The 18,424-nt window shown below is 52.0% G+C and overlaps 1 protein-coding gene across 2 annotated transcripts; it reads right to left on the bottom strand.

The window, feature by feature from the left end:
• Positions 1–620: 620 nt before the first annotated feature.
• On the bottom strand, positions 621–18,165 carry Ism2 (isthmin 2). 2 transcript variants are annotated; one of them, XM_074067456.1, is made up of 5 exons: positions 17,905–18,165; positions 7,676–7,918; positions 5,386–5,791; positions 3,628–3,711; positions 621–2,296 (listed from the first exon to the last, which is right to left on the bottom strand). In XM_074067456.1, exons 1-5 carry the CDS (start codon positions 18,043–18,045, stop codon positions 1,779–1,781), a joined length of 1,392 nt encoding a protein of 463 aa, XP_073923557.1. In that variant the 5' UTR covers positions 18,046–18,165; the 3' UTR covers positions 621–1,778. The 2 variants fall into 2 exon arrangements, with proteins under 2 accessions (XP_073923557.1, XP_073923558.1); XM_074067457.1 differs by lacking the exon at positions 3,628–3,711.
• Positions 18,166–18,424: the final 259 nt, after the last annotated feature.

Genomic DNA, 18,424 nt, shown 5'->3' with positions numbered 1-18,424 from the left:
GGTGCCTTTGCTAGTATCAATGAACATCTCAGACAAGAGAATAGGATTTGGCTTCCACCTGGGGATGTGAGATCCTGCTTTGACCCTCTAATAATTTAGTTGCAGCAGAACATTTTTAGACTATCGTCCAGACCCAGATTAATAAATTTACCTCTAGGTAGGATGGCAATTGGAAACATCTGGGTCTCTGAGCGTCTCCAGGTGGTAGCTCTGGACATCCTTTCACTCTACTTCCTGACCTATCTCTGTCCTTTCCCAGATGTCATGGCTGGCAGTGGAATACCTAGGAAGGCAGAGCACACTCCGCCTCTCATTTTACAAGTGTGGTTCTTTGGGCAACTGCTCTGATCCTTCAATTACTTGAAGTGGAATTGCTTCCCGTGGAGTAAATGCCATTTATTTGAGTGACCTAAGTGAAGAGTGACCATGTCTCTGAGGTGCAGCCAGCCCTTTCTAGGAGGACTGTGAGCAGGACTAACTGCTGGCTACAGTGGAACCCGGGCATCCTGGGGGCTCTGCCACCAGGTGCTCAGGCATAGGAAAGGAGTGGCCAAGGGATGCTATACAAATACACCAGGGTTCCCCATGCCCTCTGCTCTGCCCAGGCCCCAACCCTCATCAGACAGAATTTGAAAATAAAGTGCTTTATTGCTGAGGATCCCAGAGAGCTTCAGGGCAGCTGTGGAGGGGCTGGGACTGAAGTACCCTGCCTTTTGGAGGATTTGAAAACAGTGACAGTTGGGACTTCAACATTTCAGCCCCAGAGATGGTCAAGGAAGTATGGTTTGGAGGGTACAAGGAGGCCAGAAAGAGGTACAGGTGTGCTGAGGACCAATTACGTGTGTCTTCTCCCAACTCCAAGTTCAGTGCATTCAGCAATGTCATGGTGTCAGTAATGACATCACAGAAATTGCCCAGATTGGGGCATTTTTCTCCTACCAAAGTGCTGGTTTGCAATCACTACTGGCACATGACACCCTTCTGAGCCCACTGCAAGCCTGGCCACTGTGACTGGGGGCAGTGCCAGCTCCCAGAGCTGCATGCTCCTGCCACTTGGGCAGAACATGGAGCTGAACAAAGGAGAAGGACTAGGACTGGGACCTATTCCCTCCTGAGTTGGCCTTGCTTCTGCTACCTCAACCCATCTGTCCACTCAGCCCGCTCCCCCCAATGTCTCCCAGTCACAGACTAAAGTGGTACCTGCCAGAAAGGTGCTGGGAGCTGAGTCTGACTCTCTGGTGCAGTGACTTATGGTAGGGTGGTGGGTGGGAGGGCGGAAGTGCACTACCCAGAGATCAGGAGGGGTGGTCACAGGGTCCATGTCACCCTGGATGAAAGGACTTGCCTTTCCTATTGGCCCCCCTGCCACTCCTCAGCTGACATCTGGGTGAGGGTTGGGGGGATTCACAGCAGGGCCTGGGAGTATGGGTGTGTCTGGAAGGCCTTGGCTTACTCCGTGCAAAGTCAGGACAGAGCCCGCTCTGGAGAAGAGGGAGAAGAAGGAATAACCGAGCTAGGACAGCTAATCCCAGCGGCAGGAAGGGAGACCCCCAGTGACACATGAGTGTGCACACACTTCCACTCTGCGTCCTGTACACCCTTCAACCTCCTCCCTCAACTCTCCCAGGAAACCTGGGTCCCTGACGCCTCCAGGTCACAGATCAGATAGCCTTCCAGATGAGCTTTTGCAGTGGTCCAGTCGGGGCAGAGGCAGGGTGAGGGGCAACAAGGGACGTTCTCCAGTGCAGCAGCCATCCTCCCTGCGGGCTGTCCCCTCCTCAGTACTCCTTGGCCTCCTGTAGCTGGGCCAGATACTCCTCCTCTGGGGGGTTGTCTGGGCAGGCCCCGCCATTGTTGGGGGGCCGCACAGTGTGGTAGCGGCTCCAGTCCCCCTTACACAGGATCCAGGGCAACCTGTCCACCTTGAGGTGCAGCTCAGGTGAGAAGTCGGTGCTGATGAGGTCGGGCGTCCCGGCGCCCTTGCCACGGGTCAGCAGCCGGTTGTTCTCATCGTAGCAGCAGTGCTGGGCCGCCAGCGTCCTGCTTTTCTCCGACAGCACAGAGCGCAGGCAGGAGTGCGCTGTGGGCTGGTAGATGTCCAGGTGCTCCAGGGGCCCACTGGCGTCCCGCCACTGGAAGCTGCGTCCCTGGATCTCATCCTGCAGGCTCACAGGATTGTACAGGACCTCCCGTGGATAGGTACATGGGCAGCTGGGCAGGTCCTGGAGCATCTGTCTCAGGTACTTGGCTAGGAAGTCATTCTTGCAGTTCAGCCACTTCTCACAGCTGTCCACCTCTGCAGAGGACAAGAAGGTCAGAGTGCCAGCCAGAGCCGTGGTGGGGTGGGGGCTGATCAAAGGTCAGCAATGGGGAGACAAGGTCTAGGCCCCAGCTGGGACAAAGGCATGGCCAGAGAGGGCCTTAGGGGCAGAAGTAGGAGGACCCACACCAGATCTGGGGAGAGATAAGGGCTCCCCCCACACCACCTAGGCACAAGAAGCTCCCCCACACCACCTAGGCCCTGCCCTAGGGCTGAAGGCTCCCAGCTGGACAGGTGTCATCTTCCACGCTGCACTTGGGAAATTTCCCTGGCAAACTGGGAAGGGACTGAGTAAGTGGGGACAGGGGGCAGCAGTTTTTAACCAATAAAGTATTTTTTACCACTGGTCTTTTTTTTTTTTTTTTTTGTGAGATTGGGGTTTGAACTCACAGCTTTGTGCTTGCAAAGCAAGCACTCAACCACTTGAGCCACACCTCCAGTCCATTTTTCTCTGGTTATTTTGGAGATAGGGTCTTGCAAAATATTTGTCCAGATTGACCTCACACAGTCCTCACAATTAGCCTCCCAAGTAGCTAGGATTACAGGCACGAGCCTGGCTTCCATTCTTCTTCATTCCTTCCTCAGGCCTTTGGACCTTGGCAAGTCACTCTGCCATCTCCACTCTGTCTTCCTTGTGGCCTTGGGTTCTGGCCACACAGATCAAACTATCCCTCCCGCTGAGCCTCCAGAACTTTGGGGCCCAATTTGCAGTGCTGTGCTTACAATGGCCATGTGTGTCCCTTAGAAGACCTGAACTCTGGAGGGCAGGTACCAGGCATCTGTCTTCTGGTAAAGCCTGGCCCCAGAACAGTGCCAGGTGCAAATATGGGCTCAGTTGTTTTGAGCATAGCCTCACCAGCAAGGTGGGGCCATCAGCAGCCACCTGCTTGCCTTGGGTGGGGGTGCAGATGAAACCAAGAGACACAACTGTAGAGTGTCTGCTGGAGGCACAGCCCACTCCCAGCTGCTTGGAGTCTTGGATCTTGACCCATTTCTCACAACACCACACCCAGCTCACCAGACAGAACCTGCAGGAGCCTCCGAAGAGTAACCAGGGAGAAGTCCCCATCCCATCTGGCTGTCCGGGATGATATCTACCCCTCCCTCTCCCCATGATCTCTCAGCTCTGTGGCTCCCAAAAAGACCTTCTTCCCAGTAGGAACATGGAACTGGGAAAGACCAACAGATCTGGCTTGGAAACTGGGGTCCCCTTGCAGGGAATGTAAACCCTCCAACTGGAGACCAGATTCCCCTCCCAATAGAGGGGCTCCCCCAGCCTCGGCAGCCAAGCCGGTCTCTCCACTGACCTGGGTCAAACATGTCCGTAGCTTTGTGGGCCAGGGGCTGCCATATCTCACTGGAGAAGTCCAAGATGTCCTCAACCTTAGTGCCTTTGGGAAGAGAGGAGGCCAAGCTGGTGGCACCCCAGGGCACTTCTGTGCCCCTGATGGGGAAGCCCAGCCCTCACCCACATTCTCAGGGGACCAAGCCCAGAGTGTAACCACATCAGCAGGGACTGGAGCTCGTATCACCAGGATGGGGGGCAAGTTGCATGCACAGGATTGGGTGGTGGTGCAGGCATAGCTGCAGGGCTGGGTCCTCTGCTGGTTGCCACTGCTGTGACTCTCACTGCAGGGAGACCAGGGTCTCCACTCCTCCTGACGCTCATAGTCTTGGTCAAGGCAGGGAGGCTGTGTGAGTGCACACAGCCCACAGGGCACACTTGTGTGAGTAAGTAAAAGGTTTCCTTTCCCCGGATGGATGCAGCCTGTGCCAGGGCTTTCAGTCTAGTGTAAGGAGCATGGGCTGCATTTTCAGTGCCACCTGCTTTCTCGGCTGCCTATCCTTGTACAGTGAACAGCATATGCCACAGGTGGTTCTATGTGGGCAGTACAAAGCCCAGTCACTCACACTGTGCTAATATAGAATGAATAAGAGAAGATATTTGGGGCTGGAGGCCACCTGATGACTATCAGTGTGACTTTGGCTAGTACCTTAGATTTCTTAGCTACAGTTTTTATGTCAATCAAAACTGAGGATGACAATTCTACCCTGGCATTGAGGTAACTAGAGTATCCCTGATACCCATGTTAGAACACTCCTGATCTGAAGGACCTCACACACACTGTCTGAGCCTGTAGTTCTCAAGATGAGTGGGGCCTATAACCTGGAGCTCTGTGTGGAGCCCTAATGGACTGGCACATTGGTTCTCTCCTGGGTTCCTGGCAGCAAGAGTTTGAGAACAAAAGCGCAGCATTGTGACAACTCTGTTGGTTTACATTATTCTGGAAAATTGGAAGAGCCTGTCATGGCACCTCAGTCCAATGACAAGACCCCAGAGCCCCTGGGGAAATGGCTGCAACTATTCACAAAGCATGTATACACTAAGAGGAAGCCAGAACCGTAATTATGCAAAAATTAAAATCACCAACTGAGCAGCTGCGAGCATTAAGAGGCATTTTCTGAACAATCTGTGCTGCTACGTCTTTTTCTAATAAAAATAATAAAATGAGCCAATGCTTTGTTTACCATATGCCAGCCCCTCATGTAACACTGTTCACGACCAGCCCTATGCATTAAAGTCTGTACCATTCTCTATTTTGTAGAGGAAGGAAATGAGGCACAGAGAGGTTAAGGAATTTGCTGAAGGTCATTCCGTTTGTAAGCAGCAGAGTCGCGCAATCTGGAAATGCAATCAGTTGTAAGCGGTGAGGCTCGTAATATTTCTGAATTTGTTGGAAATTGATGGATGTGAATATATAATGTTCATATATATAATATATGATGTATATAATATTATATATTAACAAGTATCTTTTGCTTAAAGAATCTCAGGACTGTTGTGAGGGTTAAATATCTCTGAAAAAAACAAACAAACAAAAAAACACACAAAAAAACCATTTTTGGAAGCTGCTAGTATTATACTTTTAAGCTGAGGATGGCGTTTGCATAAGACCCTGGCCTCTCCAGCTCCACCTGCCTGGGAAGCCATCAGCCCTCCCCTCCACTCCCATTTCTACTCAGAGAGAAGGGAACAGCCTGTGACACCAAGCTGGGGCACTCACCGTTGCTGTCTGGCTCCTTGAAGTCCCAGCTGTCAAGGTCCAGCCAGCTGTCTGTGACCCCACTGAACCAAGATTCTTCTTCTTCCTCTTCCTCATCGTCGTCCTCCTGGTCCTCATCCTCGTACTCTGCAAGGTAATCCTCCTCCTCCTCCTCCTCCTCCTCCTCCTCCTCCTCCTCCTCCTCTTCCTCCTCCTTCTCCTCCTCTTCCTCCTCTTCCTCCTCCTCCTCCTTCTCCTCCACCAGTTCCTTGAGGCCAGAGCCCCCTTTCTCACCCACTTGGTAGCCCCAGAAGAAGGGCCAAAAGGGTAGCCAGTTACGGGTGTCCCGAGGCCCGTGATTGTTGGGCTTCGCCAGCAGATCTATCTCCACCTTGGCCTGGGGATCTTCCACCACCTCCATGGTCACCTGCAAGGAGAGAGATGCCAGGGAGGGAGGCCTCAGAGCAGGACCCCAAGGACAGGAAGATGACGGGGCTGGGACCAGATGCCCAGCCTGGCCTGCAACCCCATTGTCTTCTGTCCCAGACCTTGGCCCTTCAGGGCACATGAGACATAGCTGAGGACCTGCCATGCATCAGAATCACCTGGAGATTCCTGACTCCCAGCTTCCCATACATACGCTGAGGAAGAGGACAGGCATGGAGATTGTAGCATGTGGGGAATTCTGGCTCTGCCACTTACAGGCTGCCTGGCCCCAGGGACAAAAACCAGCACTGAGGCCCCATTTCCTCCCTGCAAGACTGGAAAGTGAGAACTCCCAACATCAGATCCCCAGGTGGCTCTCTCTCACCACACTAGCCAAATAAGAGAAAATCATTTGCATGAAATTGAACTTCAAAAACACTATTTTGGCAATTGTCAAATAATAAGAGGGCACTGAACAAAATTTGGGGAAAAAAGAGCAAAAGACAAAGAAGAGCAAAAATCACCTACATTCTATCATTGACAGATAAGCTTCCAGTTTTTTGTATGTGTGTGTGTGTGTGTGCACATACACATATATATGTACATATGCATTTAAGTGTATATAGAGAGCGAGAAGCACTCTACAGCAATTTTAGAATATTATGATCTACTCTTTTGTGGGTTTTCTTTCCCCTCCTCTTTTGGTGAAGGTGTTTTACAAACTGTAGCTGGTACACAAACATGCATAATTATTCTTCTTGGAAATTCAGGACAGTCAGTGGACTATGACATTCCATTGCCAGCCCCTCTGTTTTCCTCTTCTGAATGCCCTTCTGGGGTATCCCCATGCCCCAGCTCATCTCATAATAAACTGAACCCCTCTTCAGGGCCTGTAGCAAGGGACCTTGGATGGGAACAGACCTGCGGCCTTTCCAGGTCTCCTCCCCCACATTCCAGACACCCATTCTAGAAATGTCTGTGGACATTTCCCAGTCACTCGTTCAACCCTCACAGGTTGGGGCTCTTTGTCCCTTGCTGCGGCCAAGGGAACGAGGCTCAGGGAGCCAGGAGACTTGCCCAAGGTTCCCAACTAGAAGTGGGGAACACAGACTGGGGGCATTCAAGTGGCAGAAGCTCTGCCTAGCAAGCACAAGACCCTGAGTTTATCCCCCAGTACCACAGGAAAAAAACGAAAAAGAAAGATGTCAGGCACCAGTGCTCACACCTATAATCCTATTACTCAGGAGGAGAGATCAGAAGGATCATGGTTCAAAGACAGCCTGGGCAAATATTTCTAGAAATTCTATCTCGAAAAAAACCAACACACAAACACACAAAAAAACCCGAAACCAGAGCTGAGCCAGGCACAGTGGCTCATGCCTATAATCTTGGCCACTCGGGAGGCAGAGATCAGGAGGATCACGGTTCAAAGAAAGGCAAATGGTTGTGAGACCCTATCTCCAAAAAGCCCATCACACACCCACACACAAATGGCTGTTGGAGTAGTTCAGGATGTAGTCCCTGAGTTCAAACCCCTGTACCACAAAAAACAAAACAAAACAAAACAAAAAACAGGGCTGGAGGAAGTGGCAGAGTGGCTCAAGTGGTAGAGCAACTGCTTAGCAAGTGTGAGCCCCTGAGTTCAAATTCCAGTAATGCCAAAAAAGAAAAGAAGGAAGGGAGGGAGGGAAGTAAAGGAAGTAAAGGAAGGAAGGAAGAAAGGAAGGAAAATAAGTAGGTTTTTCTTCCCATGCTTCCTGGGGAGTATACAGAGAGCACACCCTCTATCTTCATACAGGAACACCCCACAAGGAATAAGGATGGGGAGAGCTGTCAGTCCAACCCCTCTCTGAGGTCCACTGAACCACTGACCATATATTCTCACCTGGATGTTGGGGTTTGGGGTACTTAAGTCTGCGCTGGCCAATTCTGGTAACTTCTGCAGCTCCAGCAGCAAAGGGGTGGTCTCTAGGGCCCTGGGAGGGGCAGTTGCACCTGGGGTCAAGGCTGATGGCTCTGGAAGGGTCTGATGCCTGTGCTGGCAAGGTCCTTCCTGGAAGTGGGTTCCAGGGAGCCCTGGTGTCTCCTCCTCCTTCTCAGAAGAGCAAGGATCTTGGGTGACTGAGGCCTGGGGAGAGAAGAAGACAGGATGACTGAGGTCAGCGTTTACCCCAGGTGAACAGGAAGAGGCTGATCCAGGAAATCAGAAGCCCCCGGAAGTGTGATGACTCCACATGTTCATCCTCTGACTTGGCTCCACCTGGACCATGAGTATGGATTGTGGACTGAAACACTGTCTGCTTTCATGGCCTCAGAGGATGGGTGAAACGTAGCCGGGTAGATGGTAGACTATGTCCCTTTGGCAACTGATGCCAACACGAAGCAAAAAAGGAGGATTAGACTAATCCAAACTTTCTCATTTACAGATGAAGAAACTGAGGCCCAGGAAGAGTAAAGAGTTGTTTAAAACAGTGGTTCTAGGTTGGATGTGTGGCTCAAGTGGTAGATCAACCTGCATAGCCAGTGTGAAGCCATGAATTCAAACCCTAATACCACACACACACACAAAAGACAGTAGTTCCAAAGTGCTGTATGTAGACCACCTGCCTCAAAATCCTTGTTCCTATCTATTTCTACATCCTGAGTCCTTACAAGTGAGAGCAGAATGAGGACCAGGGCTGGGCCTGGTCCTATAGGGCGATGGCAGTGGCCCTTTCCCCTCAGCATACTCTCCAGTTGCCTGTCCACTTGGGGGCTGATTCCTTTCATCTCTGACCTTTCTCCTGCCCACCTGGCACCCCACCCTCTTCCTTGCTGCTTGTGTGGCTGACTGTTGACCAGTTCATCCCCTCCACCAGCCACTGGCCACAGTGCCCATGACAAGACTATCCTTCTTCAGCTGACACAGTGAGGCAAAGGCAGACCTGGCTGTCTCCATCACCTTCTCCTGTGTTCACCTCCTCAGACAGTGGGCACTGGGAGTTCAGTGGCCCCACCTACATTCAGGCCATGTCTACTGCCCAGGTCTCTATGGCAGGGCAGAAAGAGCTTCTTCCAGAGCTGCCTTTGGGGCTCTCAGGGCCCGGGAGCCTGTGGGCCCTGCCCCACTCGGGTCTCAGCCTTGGCCTCTCCTGTCTCAGCCCTGGGACAGCATGGTAGAGCTGGAAAATTGCCTCTGGAGGGTCAGGCAAGCTTGAAGCCTACATTCCTACATGGAACTAATGTCAGGATGTTGTTTAGAAAACATGTCAACAGCATTTACCATATGCCAGACACTCCGTGCCTCATTTTACCCTCCGAGTAAAGACGATGGCAACTAAGACACAGCGAAGGCAGGTAACTTGCCCGATGTCACAGACATTTAGTGATGAAGTCAGGATTTGAACCAGGCAATCTGGACCCAGGGCCCAAACTCTTAACCATTGTGCTACATAACAACAGAAGAGAGAACTGAGTCCTTCCACTTCCCAAGTGGGAAGTAGACGGACTCTGAATCAGTCTAGCTTTTCGCTCTCACTGACTCTCTTCTCTCACAAGGTTATAAAAGATTCAGAATCTCTGCCTCTCTCCTTTGACCTCCCTTTCTGAGGTCCCCAGATGCCTGGCTCCAAGGCTCCTTCTAAGAACACCTGGTCCCAGGGTAGCCCTAGACCCTGTCAGTCTAGGGCACAGTCTCTGTGTGAGTCAAAGCTAGAAGGGAGGTGGGGGGGTAGTGGAGCAACAGGACCCCATCCCAGAGGCCTTGAGTGTCCCTAGGGGCTGCCTTCCTGCAGATCCCACCTACACTTCCTCCAAAGCCCCAACTGTCCTGGGACAGTTCAGATGGCAGGTCGGGGGACAGGCAGACTTTGGGACTGGTCTGGATGCCCTCATCACAGGTGGGCAATGTAATGGTGAAATGGTGGTTGTCATTTGGGGACATTTGGCACTGCCCTGAGACAGGTATGGTTGTCACAACAGGAGGGGCTTTCTAGTAGCACCTAGTGGGCAGAGGTCAGGAGTGTGTGTGCAGCAGAAGTTGTGTTGTAGCCAAGAAACGCTGCTCTAGAGTTGGCTGCCCGGTCTAAAGTCTCACCTGGGGGCCTCTGCAGGGGAATCACCTTTGTGACCTTCTTTACCTTCAAAGTGGGGACAATGACAGGGAAGAGCTAAGCCCAGGACTCCACTGTCCAGTAGGTGCCCAGAATGTTCAATTCCAGCCCTCTCCACACTCTTCTCTTCCTGCTGCCCAGTCAGACCACAGGATGAAATGGCCAGAAAAGGTCCCAGTTGCCCAGGCTGCTCTTTCTCCCTGGAGCCTTCTGCTCTGTACAGAGCCCCTGGGGACTCCTGGAGTAGAAAGGACAAGGGCATCATCCCATCTTAGAGGGGATTCCCTAAAAGCCCACCCTGAGACAAGTCAAGTGCAGGTGGATCCCTTGGAAGGTAATCCCTGGAGATGCTAACATGGGGTGGGGGAGCAGGACAGTGCAGAGGAGACAGCTAATAAAGAATGTCTGTTAAGCCAAGATGCCCCACTACTGACGAATGGATCAAGAAAATGTGGTATTTATACACAATGGAATTTTATGCAGCCATGAAGAAGAACGAAATGTTATCATTCGCAGGTAAATGGATGGAATTGGAGAACATCATTCTGAGTGAGGTTAGCCTGGCCCCAAAGACCAAAAATCGTATGTTCTTCCTCATATGAGGACATTAGATCAAGGGCAAACACAACAATGGGATTGGACTTTGAACACATGATAAAGCAAGAGCACACAAGGGAGATATGAGGATAGGGAAGACACCTCAAAAACTAGATAGCTGTTGGTGGGAATGTAAACTAGTACAACCACTCTGGAAAAAAATTGGAGGCTACTTAAAAAGCTAGACATCGATCTACCATTTGATCCATACCACTCTTGGGGATATACCCAAAAGACTGGGACACAGGTTACTCCAGAGGCACCTGCACACCCATGTTTATTGCAGCACTATTCACAATAGCCAAGTTATGGAAACAGCCAAGATGCCCCACTACTGACGAATGGATTAAGAAAATGTGATATTTATACACAATGGAATTTTATGCAGCCATGAAGAAGAACAAAATGTTATCATTCGCTGGTAAATGGATGGAATTGGAGAACATCATTCTGAGTGAGGTTAGCCTGGCCCAAAAGACCAAAAATCATATGTTCTCCCTCATATATGGACATTAGATCAAGGGTAAACACAACAAGGGGATTGGACTTTGAGCACATGATAAAAGCGAGAGCGCACAAGGGAGGGGTGAGGATAGGTAAGACACCTAAAAAATTAGCTAGCATTTGTTGCCCTTAACGCAGAGAAACTAAAGCAGATACATTAAAAGCAACTGAGGCCAATAGGAAAAGGGGACCAGGAACTACAGAAAAGGTGAGATCAAAAAGAATTAACCTAGAAGGTAACACACACACACAGGAAATTAATGTGAGTCAACTCCCTGTATAGCTATCCTTATCTCAACCAGCAAAAACCCTTGTTCCTTCCTATTATTGCTTATACTCTCTCTACAACAAAATTAGAAATAAGGGCAAAATAGTTTCTACTGGGTATTGAGGGGGGCGGAGTGGGAGGGGGTGGAGTGGGTGGTAAGGGAGGGGGTGGGGGCAGGGGGGAGAAATGACCCAAGCCTTGTATGCACATATGAATCATAAAAGAAAAAAACAAACAAACAAAAAACTAGATAGCATTTGTTGCCCTTAACGCAGAGAAACTAAAGCAGATACTTTAAAGTGACTGAGGCCAATAGGAAAAGGGGACCAGGAACTAGAGAAAAGGTTAGATCAAGAAGAATTAACCTAGAAGGTAACACACATGCACAGGAAATTAATGTGAGTCAACTCCCTGTATAGTTATCCTTATCTCAACCAGCAAAAACCCTTGGTCCTTCCGATTATTGCTTATACTCTCTCTTCAGCAAAATTAGAGATAAGCGCAAAATAGTTTCTGCCGGGTATCGAGGGGGTGGGGGGAAGAGAGAGGGGGTGAGGTGGGGTAAGGGAGGGAGTGGGGGCAGGGGGAGAAATGACCTAAACATTGTATGCACATATAAATAAAATAAAAATTTAAAAAAATGTCTGTTAAGCCAATGACCACAGTGGGCAGCTGGAGCTCCATTATACTTGGTACCTCTGGGAACTGTGGTGTTGCTCAGGCCTCAATTACCCTGCTGTGGGGTAGGAGTTGGGGTGTCTATACATTAACTCCACCACACTGCTGGAAGGCTGCTGGTGGCAGAGGACAGGATTCCAGGATGGCTGGGGACCAACAGGCCATGGACAGCTCCGGGTAGGCTCTCTACTAGTCAAAGCCCTCGGGGACCTAGACAGACACAGGCTGCTAGAAGAAAGGCCTGGGATGTGGGCTGAGCCCTCAAGCCTCTGACCTGGAGCCACCCTCTCAGCATATCTTGAGCCTCAGGCCTGGGCCAGGCTCACTATCTACCATTTGCTACTTACTCCAACTGGAAGGTATGTTCTTTGCGGGCAGGAAGGTCTGTCTGCTGTGTTCTCTGAATTCCCAGTGCTTTGCACAGTGCCTGGTATATTGTAGGCTTTCAATAAATCCCTGCTGAGTAAGTGAATGAATCCCAGCAGTGGAGAGGGTGACTGTGATTGACTTTATGTTAAAGCAATGGGGATGCAGGGAGGGGAAGGCAGTAAAGTACAGTCTCAAAGGTTACAAGTACCTGAGCTAGGACCCAAACTCCGCTCTGCCTGCTCTAATCTCCACGCGTGCTGCCCACACACACACAATTACTTGTGGCAATGACCTTCATGAGCAACCACCCTTTAAATTCAGCACCTCCCTGCTCATCGTCTTGTCTGGCAGCTGCATGTGGTAGTATGGGCTGGAGTTCATGTGCCTTGGGTTCAAATCCCAACTCATCCACTTACCAGCTTACTTAATGTGCCTCAGTTCTCCGTCTGTAAATTAGGGAAAGCACAGAGCATTGCTGAGTTAGACTGGGCCTTGCACAGGGAGAGATAAGAAGCACCCCTCTAGCCTGGCTCTGTCAGCTCTTTACTTGCAGACACTCTACCACTTGAGCCACGCACGCCACCAGCCCAATCCTTTACATCTTATTCAGGTCTGAAGACACCCCCGGTTCCCTGCTCCCTGCTCCCTGCCAACATCACCGCTGTAGAATCCCTCGGCAGCTGCATCCTCGTGTTCTGAGTCCCTGGCCTGTTTAAGAACACCTGTCCTCCCCTACAAGACACCTCTTCCCCTCTATTATGCTCCTGTGAAATTTCAGGCATGCACCAATGCACGGCTCTGTTCTTCTGGAGGGTGGTGTCAAACCTTTCTGTCTGTCTACGTCTCACTCTTGCTCTCCTGATTCAGGTATTTGCAGTGAGTATAACAGGATCCTGATCCCTTGTTTGGACACTGGAATCCTGTTGCCAGGTGCAGGCAGAACCTCCGCCTCCCCCTCCCACCGGTTGCAGAGGCCTAGGCCCATCCCTCCCCAGGGACAGCTGTGCACCCGGTGACTCTGAACCTCCCAGGAGAGCTGGTGACCAATGCCTTCACAGCAGTTGCCCCTTCTGCCAGGCCTGGGGCCACTGGAGTGGGACGGGGCTGGAGTCCCCTTCTGACAGTAAGCACTGTTCTTAGCCCCCCCACCTCAGTCCCCGTGGAGGCCTCAAAGTTCCTCAGTGTGGCGCAGGCAGCACTGGCAGAGCACACTGTTCCCAGTGCAGGGTCAACTTCATGGCGTGCCACCTGTGTGCTTGCCCAGGTCCCCGCTGTGGGTTTAATGCTCTACGGTCACCACCCTGACCTCATATTTTCATCCTGCAGCAGGCCCCACAGCTATGCAGCCAGTCCTGCCAGGCACCCCATAGGAACTGAGTCCTTATGACCACCCTTTGGGCTGGTCGTAGCATCATCTTTACCTCATAGATAAGGGGCCAAGGGTCAGAGAGGTAAAGTATGTTGCTTGGGGTCACACAGCTAGGGCTGGAGAGTGGGATTTGAGACAGTTGGTCTGTCTGGAGAGCCTGTGCTCTTAACCCTCAAGCCTTGCTAACTCCAGGCAGGGAAGGGCGGCAGCTTCTGGTCTGCCTCCTGCTGCTCCTTGGTGCTGAGTGAACAAGACAGCACAACACTAGAGAACACTGTCACCTTTTTGTGTCTATCTTCTCCTTTGACTGTTGTAATAGCCCCGGAAGGGAGAAAAGGAAGAACCAACTTGAGATAGGCGTTGAGTTTCCGAGTGCTTAGGGACTTGCCATGTCTCCAGCCTCCATTCCTGTCCGCCCCCTTTCTCTCCCTCGGTCATCTCTCCTGTGTTCCTCAGTCATGCCTCACTCCTGAGAGAGAGAATGGTCTGGAGGGAAAACAAGGTCCCAGGAAGGGGGCAGCTGTGGAAGGAAGAGGCTACCAGGCAAGGGCTACCCTCAGCATTATATGAACTCTGACACTGGTTGGGACAGGATGACCCCTATCAAAGAAAACCAATCCTCAGGCAAGTACCTATTTCTCAGTGCCACCCACCTGGTAGTCAACACCTTCCAAAACCTCCAGGCCTCTCTTAGCACCCAGTCAGAGGCAGACAGTGGAGCAGGACCTTGGGCTTTCAGATGCCCAGGCTCCTTTCAGTACTTAGTTCCTCTCTCTCACTCCACTCCTTAAAAAGTGTTTCCTGTCAGACACCAGTGGCTCACACCTGTAATCCTAGCTACTCAGGAGGCAGAGATCAGGAGGATCTAAGTTTGAAGCCAGCCCAGGGTAAATATTTCTGTGACCCTTGGGAAAAAGCCATCATGCACACCCACAAAAGTGTAATGGAGTGACTCAGGCAGTAAGAGCACCTGCCTTGCAAGCATGAGGCCCTGAGTTCATAAACAAAAAAGAATGCTTCCCACGAGATCCAGCTGCTGGAGCACCAACTTCCAGACCCTGTGCCAGGTGCGGACCCCAGAGGCAGGATGGTCCTTGCAGCTTGGAAGAGCTGTCCTCTCTCAGTTCTCCCTCTTGCCTAATTCTAACCCCCACCGCCAAGTCCCCGCTCCTCTCCTCATTTCCCCATCCCAAAGATTCTCCCTTGCTTGCTTAGCTGGTGGGTGCCAGGGTTATGTGCCCAGGGGCTCAAATTAAGCAAAGCTGAGTTTGGATCCCGGCTCACCCCGTACTTAGCCTGAGTTTGTTACTGGACCTGCTGTTGGTTTCCCTTATCCCTCACATTTAATAAGACAAGCAAGACACGTGGCATGCCAGCACAGTAACTGTTTGGATGGCTTTCTGATCCCAATGGAACCCAAGGCAGAGCTGTGTTATTCTTCTCCTGTCTAGCACCCCACAGACTGCCCGGCCTCCTGGAGTGAAGACGCTTCCCAGGGTCTATACAGCTTCTTCAAGGAGTGCTCCGTGACTCCACTGGGCAAAATGGGTTCTTCCCCCCGCCCCCCATACCGATGCTTGACCTTGAGCCACTTCACCAGCCCTCCTGACCTCTGCCTCCTGAGTAGCTAGGATTACAGGCATGGGCCATGGGCGCCCAGCACAGAGCAGGTCCTTATTCCCATTTTGCTGGAATAGTAAACTGAGGGTCTGTGACAGGCCTACCCAGAGTCCAGGGAGCTACAATTTGTTCATATGGCTAAGACTAGATGAGTAGTCTGGGGCATGCCATGCAAAGATGTGCCACAAGGTCCCCAGCATAGCTCTTTGTAAACGCCATATGTGGTTCTGGTCTAGACTTAAATTCTCAGTGCCTTGATTTTTTTCATCTTGAGAATGGGGTGGTGTGACAAAGAAATAACATGTTAACTAAGCACAATCTCCCCCTCCCACCTCCAACATTGTCATCTTCTGCTTTTAGGTCAGGGGTTGAGGGTGGGGGCTGATAGGACTTCCGGGTTCCTAGACTCTCAGTCTGCATTCATAGAGTCTTTTGGCATAAATCACACAGACTCATGGAGCGTGAGTCAGAGTTGGATGGGCCGTGGAGATGACTTAGCCTTTCTTTTTAAATGTGGCAAAAGCATTGGTTTGGCGGTGTGGCTCAAGCAGTAGAGTGCCTGCCTAGTAAGCGTGAGGCCCTGAGTTCAAACCTCAGTGCCACCAAAAAAAAAAAAAAAAAAAAAGAAAAAGAAAATCATCCAAGGTGAATCACACATGAATTAACGGCCGTATACACCAGACTCTGGGCTCCATGTCTGTTTTTTCTCCAGGTACACAATTTGGTTTTAGATATTCCTGAGGGTTCAGGCCCTGTCCTAGGCCAGAGATACACTGACTCCAAAGTAATTCATCCTCTTGTTGGGGGCAGATTTGCCAAACACGCTAAAATGATTACAATACAAGGTGGTAAGCACTAAAACAGAAAGTATTTATGCTAAGTGAGCAAAGTTAGGCCATCTCAAGGTAGGAGGTGGGGGTGGCCAGAGGCCTCTGAGCTCCCCCACAGCACTGTTTCTCAATGATGGTGAGGGGATGTGTATCTTACAGGAAACATTCGGCAACATCCGGTCGAGTGGCAGTGATTAACCAGGAATTCTGCTAAACATCCTACAAGGCATAGGACAGCACCCCCCAGGGCAAAGAACTACAGAGCCAGGTGCTGGTGGCTCCCGCCCCTAATCCTAACCACCCAGGAGGCAGGGATCAGGAGGCTAGCGTTTGGAAGCCAACTTGGGCAAGTAGGCAAATAGTTCGAGAGACCCTACCTCGAAAACACCCATCACAAAAAGGGCTAGTGGAGTGGCTCAAGGTGAAGACCCTGACTTCAAGCCTCAGTACCACCAAAAAACAAACAAACAAACTATAGGACCCAGAATAATAGCAGTGCCATGTTGAGAAAGCCTGACTACAGGGGAAAAATGGAATTTTGGTGCAGTGGCTCATGCCTGTCATCTCAGCTACTTGGGAGGTGGAGAAAAGAGGATCACAGTTTGAGGCCAGCCTTTGTAAAAATGTTAATGAGACACCATCTCAACCTATCAGCCAGGAATGGTGGTATGTGTCTGTAATCCCAACTCTGGGAGGCATAGGTAGGAGGATTGCAGGTTAGACCAGGCAAAAATTTTGAGACCGTATCAGAAAAATACTAAAAGCAAAAAGGGCTAAGGGCATGGCTCAAGTAGTAGGAGGCCCCTGGGTATTACCACAAAAGAGGGTGGGAGGCAAGGATCTTGGGGGCAAAAAAGTCTTAAATATGACAAGGTCTGTGCTATCTAAGGGCCGTAAGATATAAACAGACAGTTTATCTGTGGTATTAAAATTTCAGAAGGGATGGGGGAAAAGGATGCAGAAACTGGTTTACAGCACAGCTGGTCCCCTTCCTCCCACGCCTCTTCAGGGCTCTGGCAGCCCAGCGCTTAACGGCAATGGCCTAAACTCTGGCTGGCACTCACTACCTCCTACTCCCTGCAAGCACTCTGGGCCCCTCACTGTCCTCATCTCGAAAATGGAAAGAACTCTGGTCTCCCTCCTGAACAGCCAAGGCCAGGGAAGGACCCAGGACCCCCACCACCTGCATAGGTGCCTCCATGGGAATGAAGACTGCAACCCAGGGGGCGTCAGGCGGATGGTTGAGCCTCGGTACCTGACAGCCCATGGCTTCTCTGCCACCAGCACCACCCTTCCACTTCATTCCTCTGTCTTGCAGCTCCGAGGCGGACTCGGACTCGCACAACAGCCCAGCAGGGAAGTGCTCACTATCTCTTAGCAAGTCCGTGGTGGATGGAGAACCCCACTTACTACCTCAGCCCGGGAAGGGGCTCAAATCCTTTGCTGATTGGAATTACGGTGCTGCTCTGGGGTTGGGGGGTCGCTTGACCCTCTGAAGCACAGCAGCTCTAGTCCGCCACTAGCGCGCACCGGGACACAGCAGCTGCAGGTGAGGCTCGCTCAGGGCGAGGAAGCCGGACCGTTACAGAGCCGTGGGTTCTTCTCACTTTCCGCTCAGCCTTGGCTGCTGTCGCCCCGCCAGGGGGCCACACATGGGGATCGGGGCCCCCTAGAGGCTCAGCGCACCTGGCCACCGTCGGGTGCCTGCGATGGGGGCGTCCGGCTGGCCCTGTCCCTCTCTTTGGATGATCGCTGTCCGAGTCCCGGTCCCGCACCCCCGCCGCTCACCTCTGCCAGCCTCGCGTGGCTCCTGAGCCGGGGTGCGGCGTCCCGCGGCTTCTTTAGGGGGAGCCCTCGGCCCGGGGCCAACAGCGCCGCCAACAGCATCACGCCAAGCAGGAGCCCGGCTCCGCCGGCGAGTGGACGCATCTTCTTCTCGCTCCCGAGGCCGCTCTGCGGGATCCACTGCCTCGCTCCAGAGCCTGTTCGCGCCCCGCCTCGCCTGCTCCAGCGGCAGGAGCGCAGGGTCCTCTTGTAGGGCGCTCAGAGGCCCCGGGGGCGCGCGGGCGGGGGCGCGCGGGGAGGGCGTCCTCGCGGCTCTCCGGGTCAGCGCACCGCAGTGTCCCCAGCCCTCCCCGAGGGGGGCCCCTTGGCGCTCGGGGACTCATCACGGCCCGGCGGGCTGCTCCCTTTGATCTGACCGCCTCTCCGCCTGCAGTCTCAGCCGCTGTCGCCGTCGCGGCCCCAAGCGAATTCCTGTTCGGGGGAACTTGCCTCCGGCCGCCCGGCTCCTGCCAGGAGGGGAAGA

This window comes from Castor canadensis, chromosome 3 (genome assembly GCF_047511655.1).
Source record: "Castor canadensis chromosome 3, mCasCan1.hap1v2, whole genome shotgun sequence".
Taxonomy (NCBI): Eukaryota; Metazoa; Chordata; class Mammalia; order Rodentia; family Castoridae; genus Castor; species Castor canadensis.
Note: the sequence above shows the minus strand (reverse complement) of the source record. Positions and strands in the feature narration are given on the sequence as shown.

Coding starts and splice junctions, on each gene's coding strand:
- Ism2 (XM_074067456.1), bottom strand. CDS start 18,045: ATGCGTCCACTCGCCGGCGGAGCCGGGCTCCTGCTTGGCGTGATGCTG. Junction 5,792..7,675: donor CCCCAAACCCCAACATCCAG/GTGAGAATATAT, acceptor CTCTCCTTGCAG/GTGACCATGGAGGTGGTGGA. Junction 2,297..3,627: donor TACGGACATGTTTGACCCAG/GTCAGTGGAGAG, acceptor TGTCCTCTGCAG/AGGTGGACAGCTGTGAGAAG.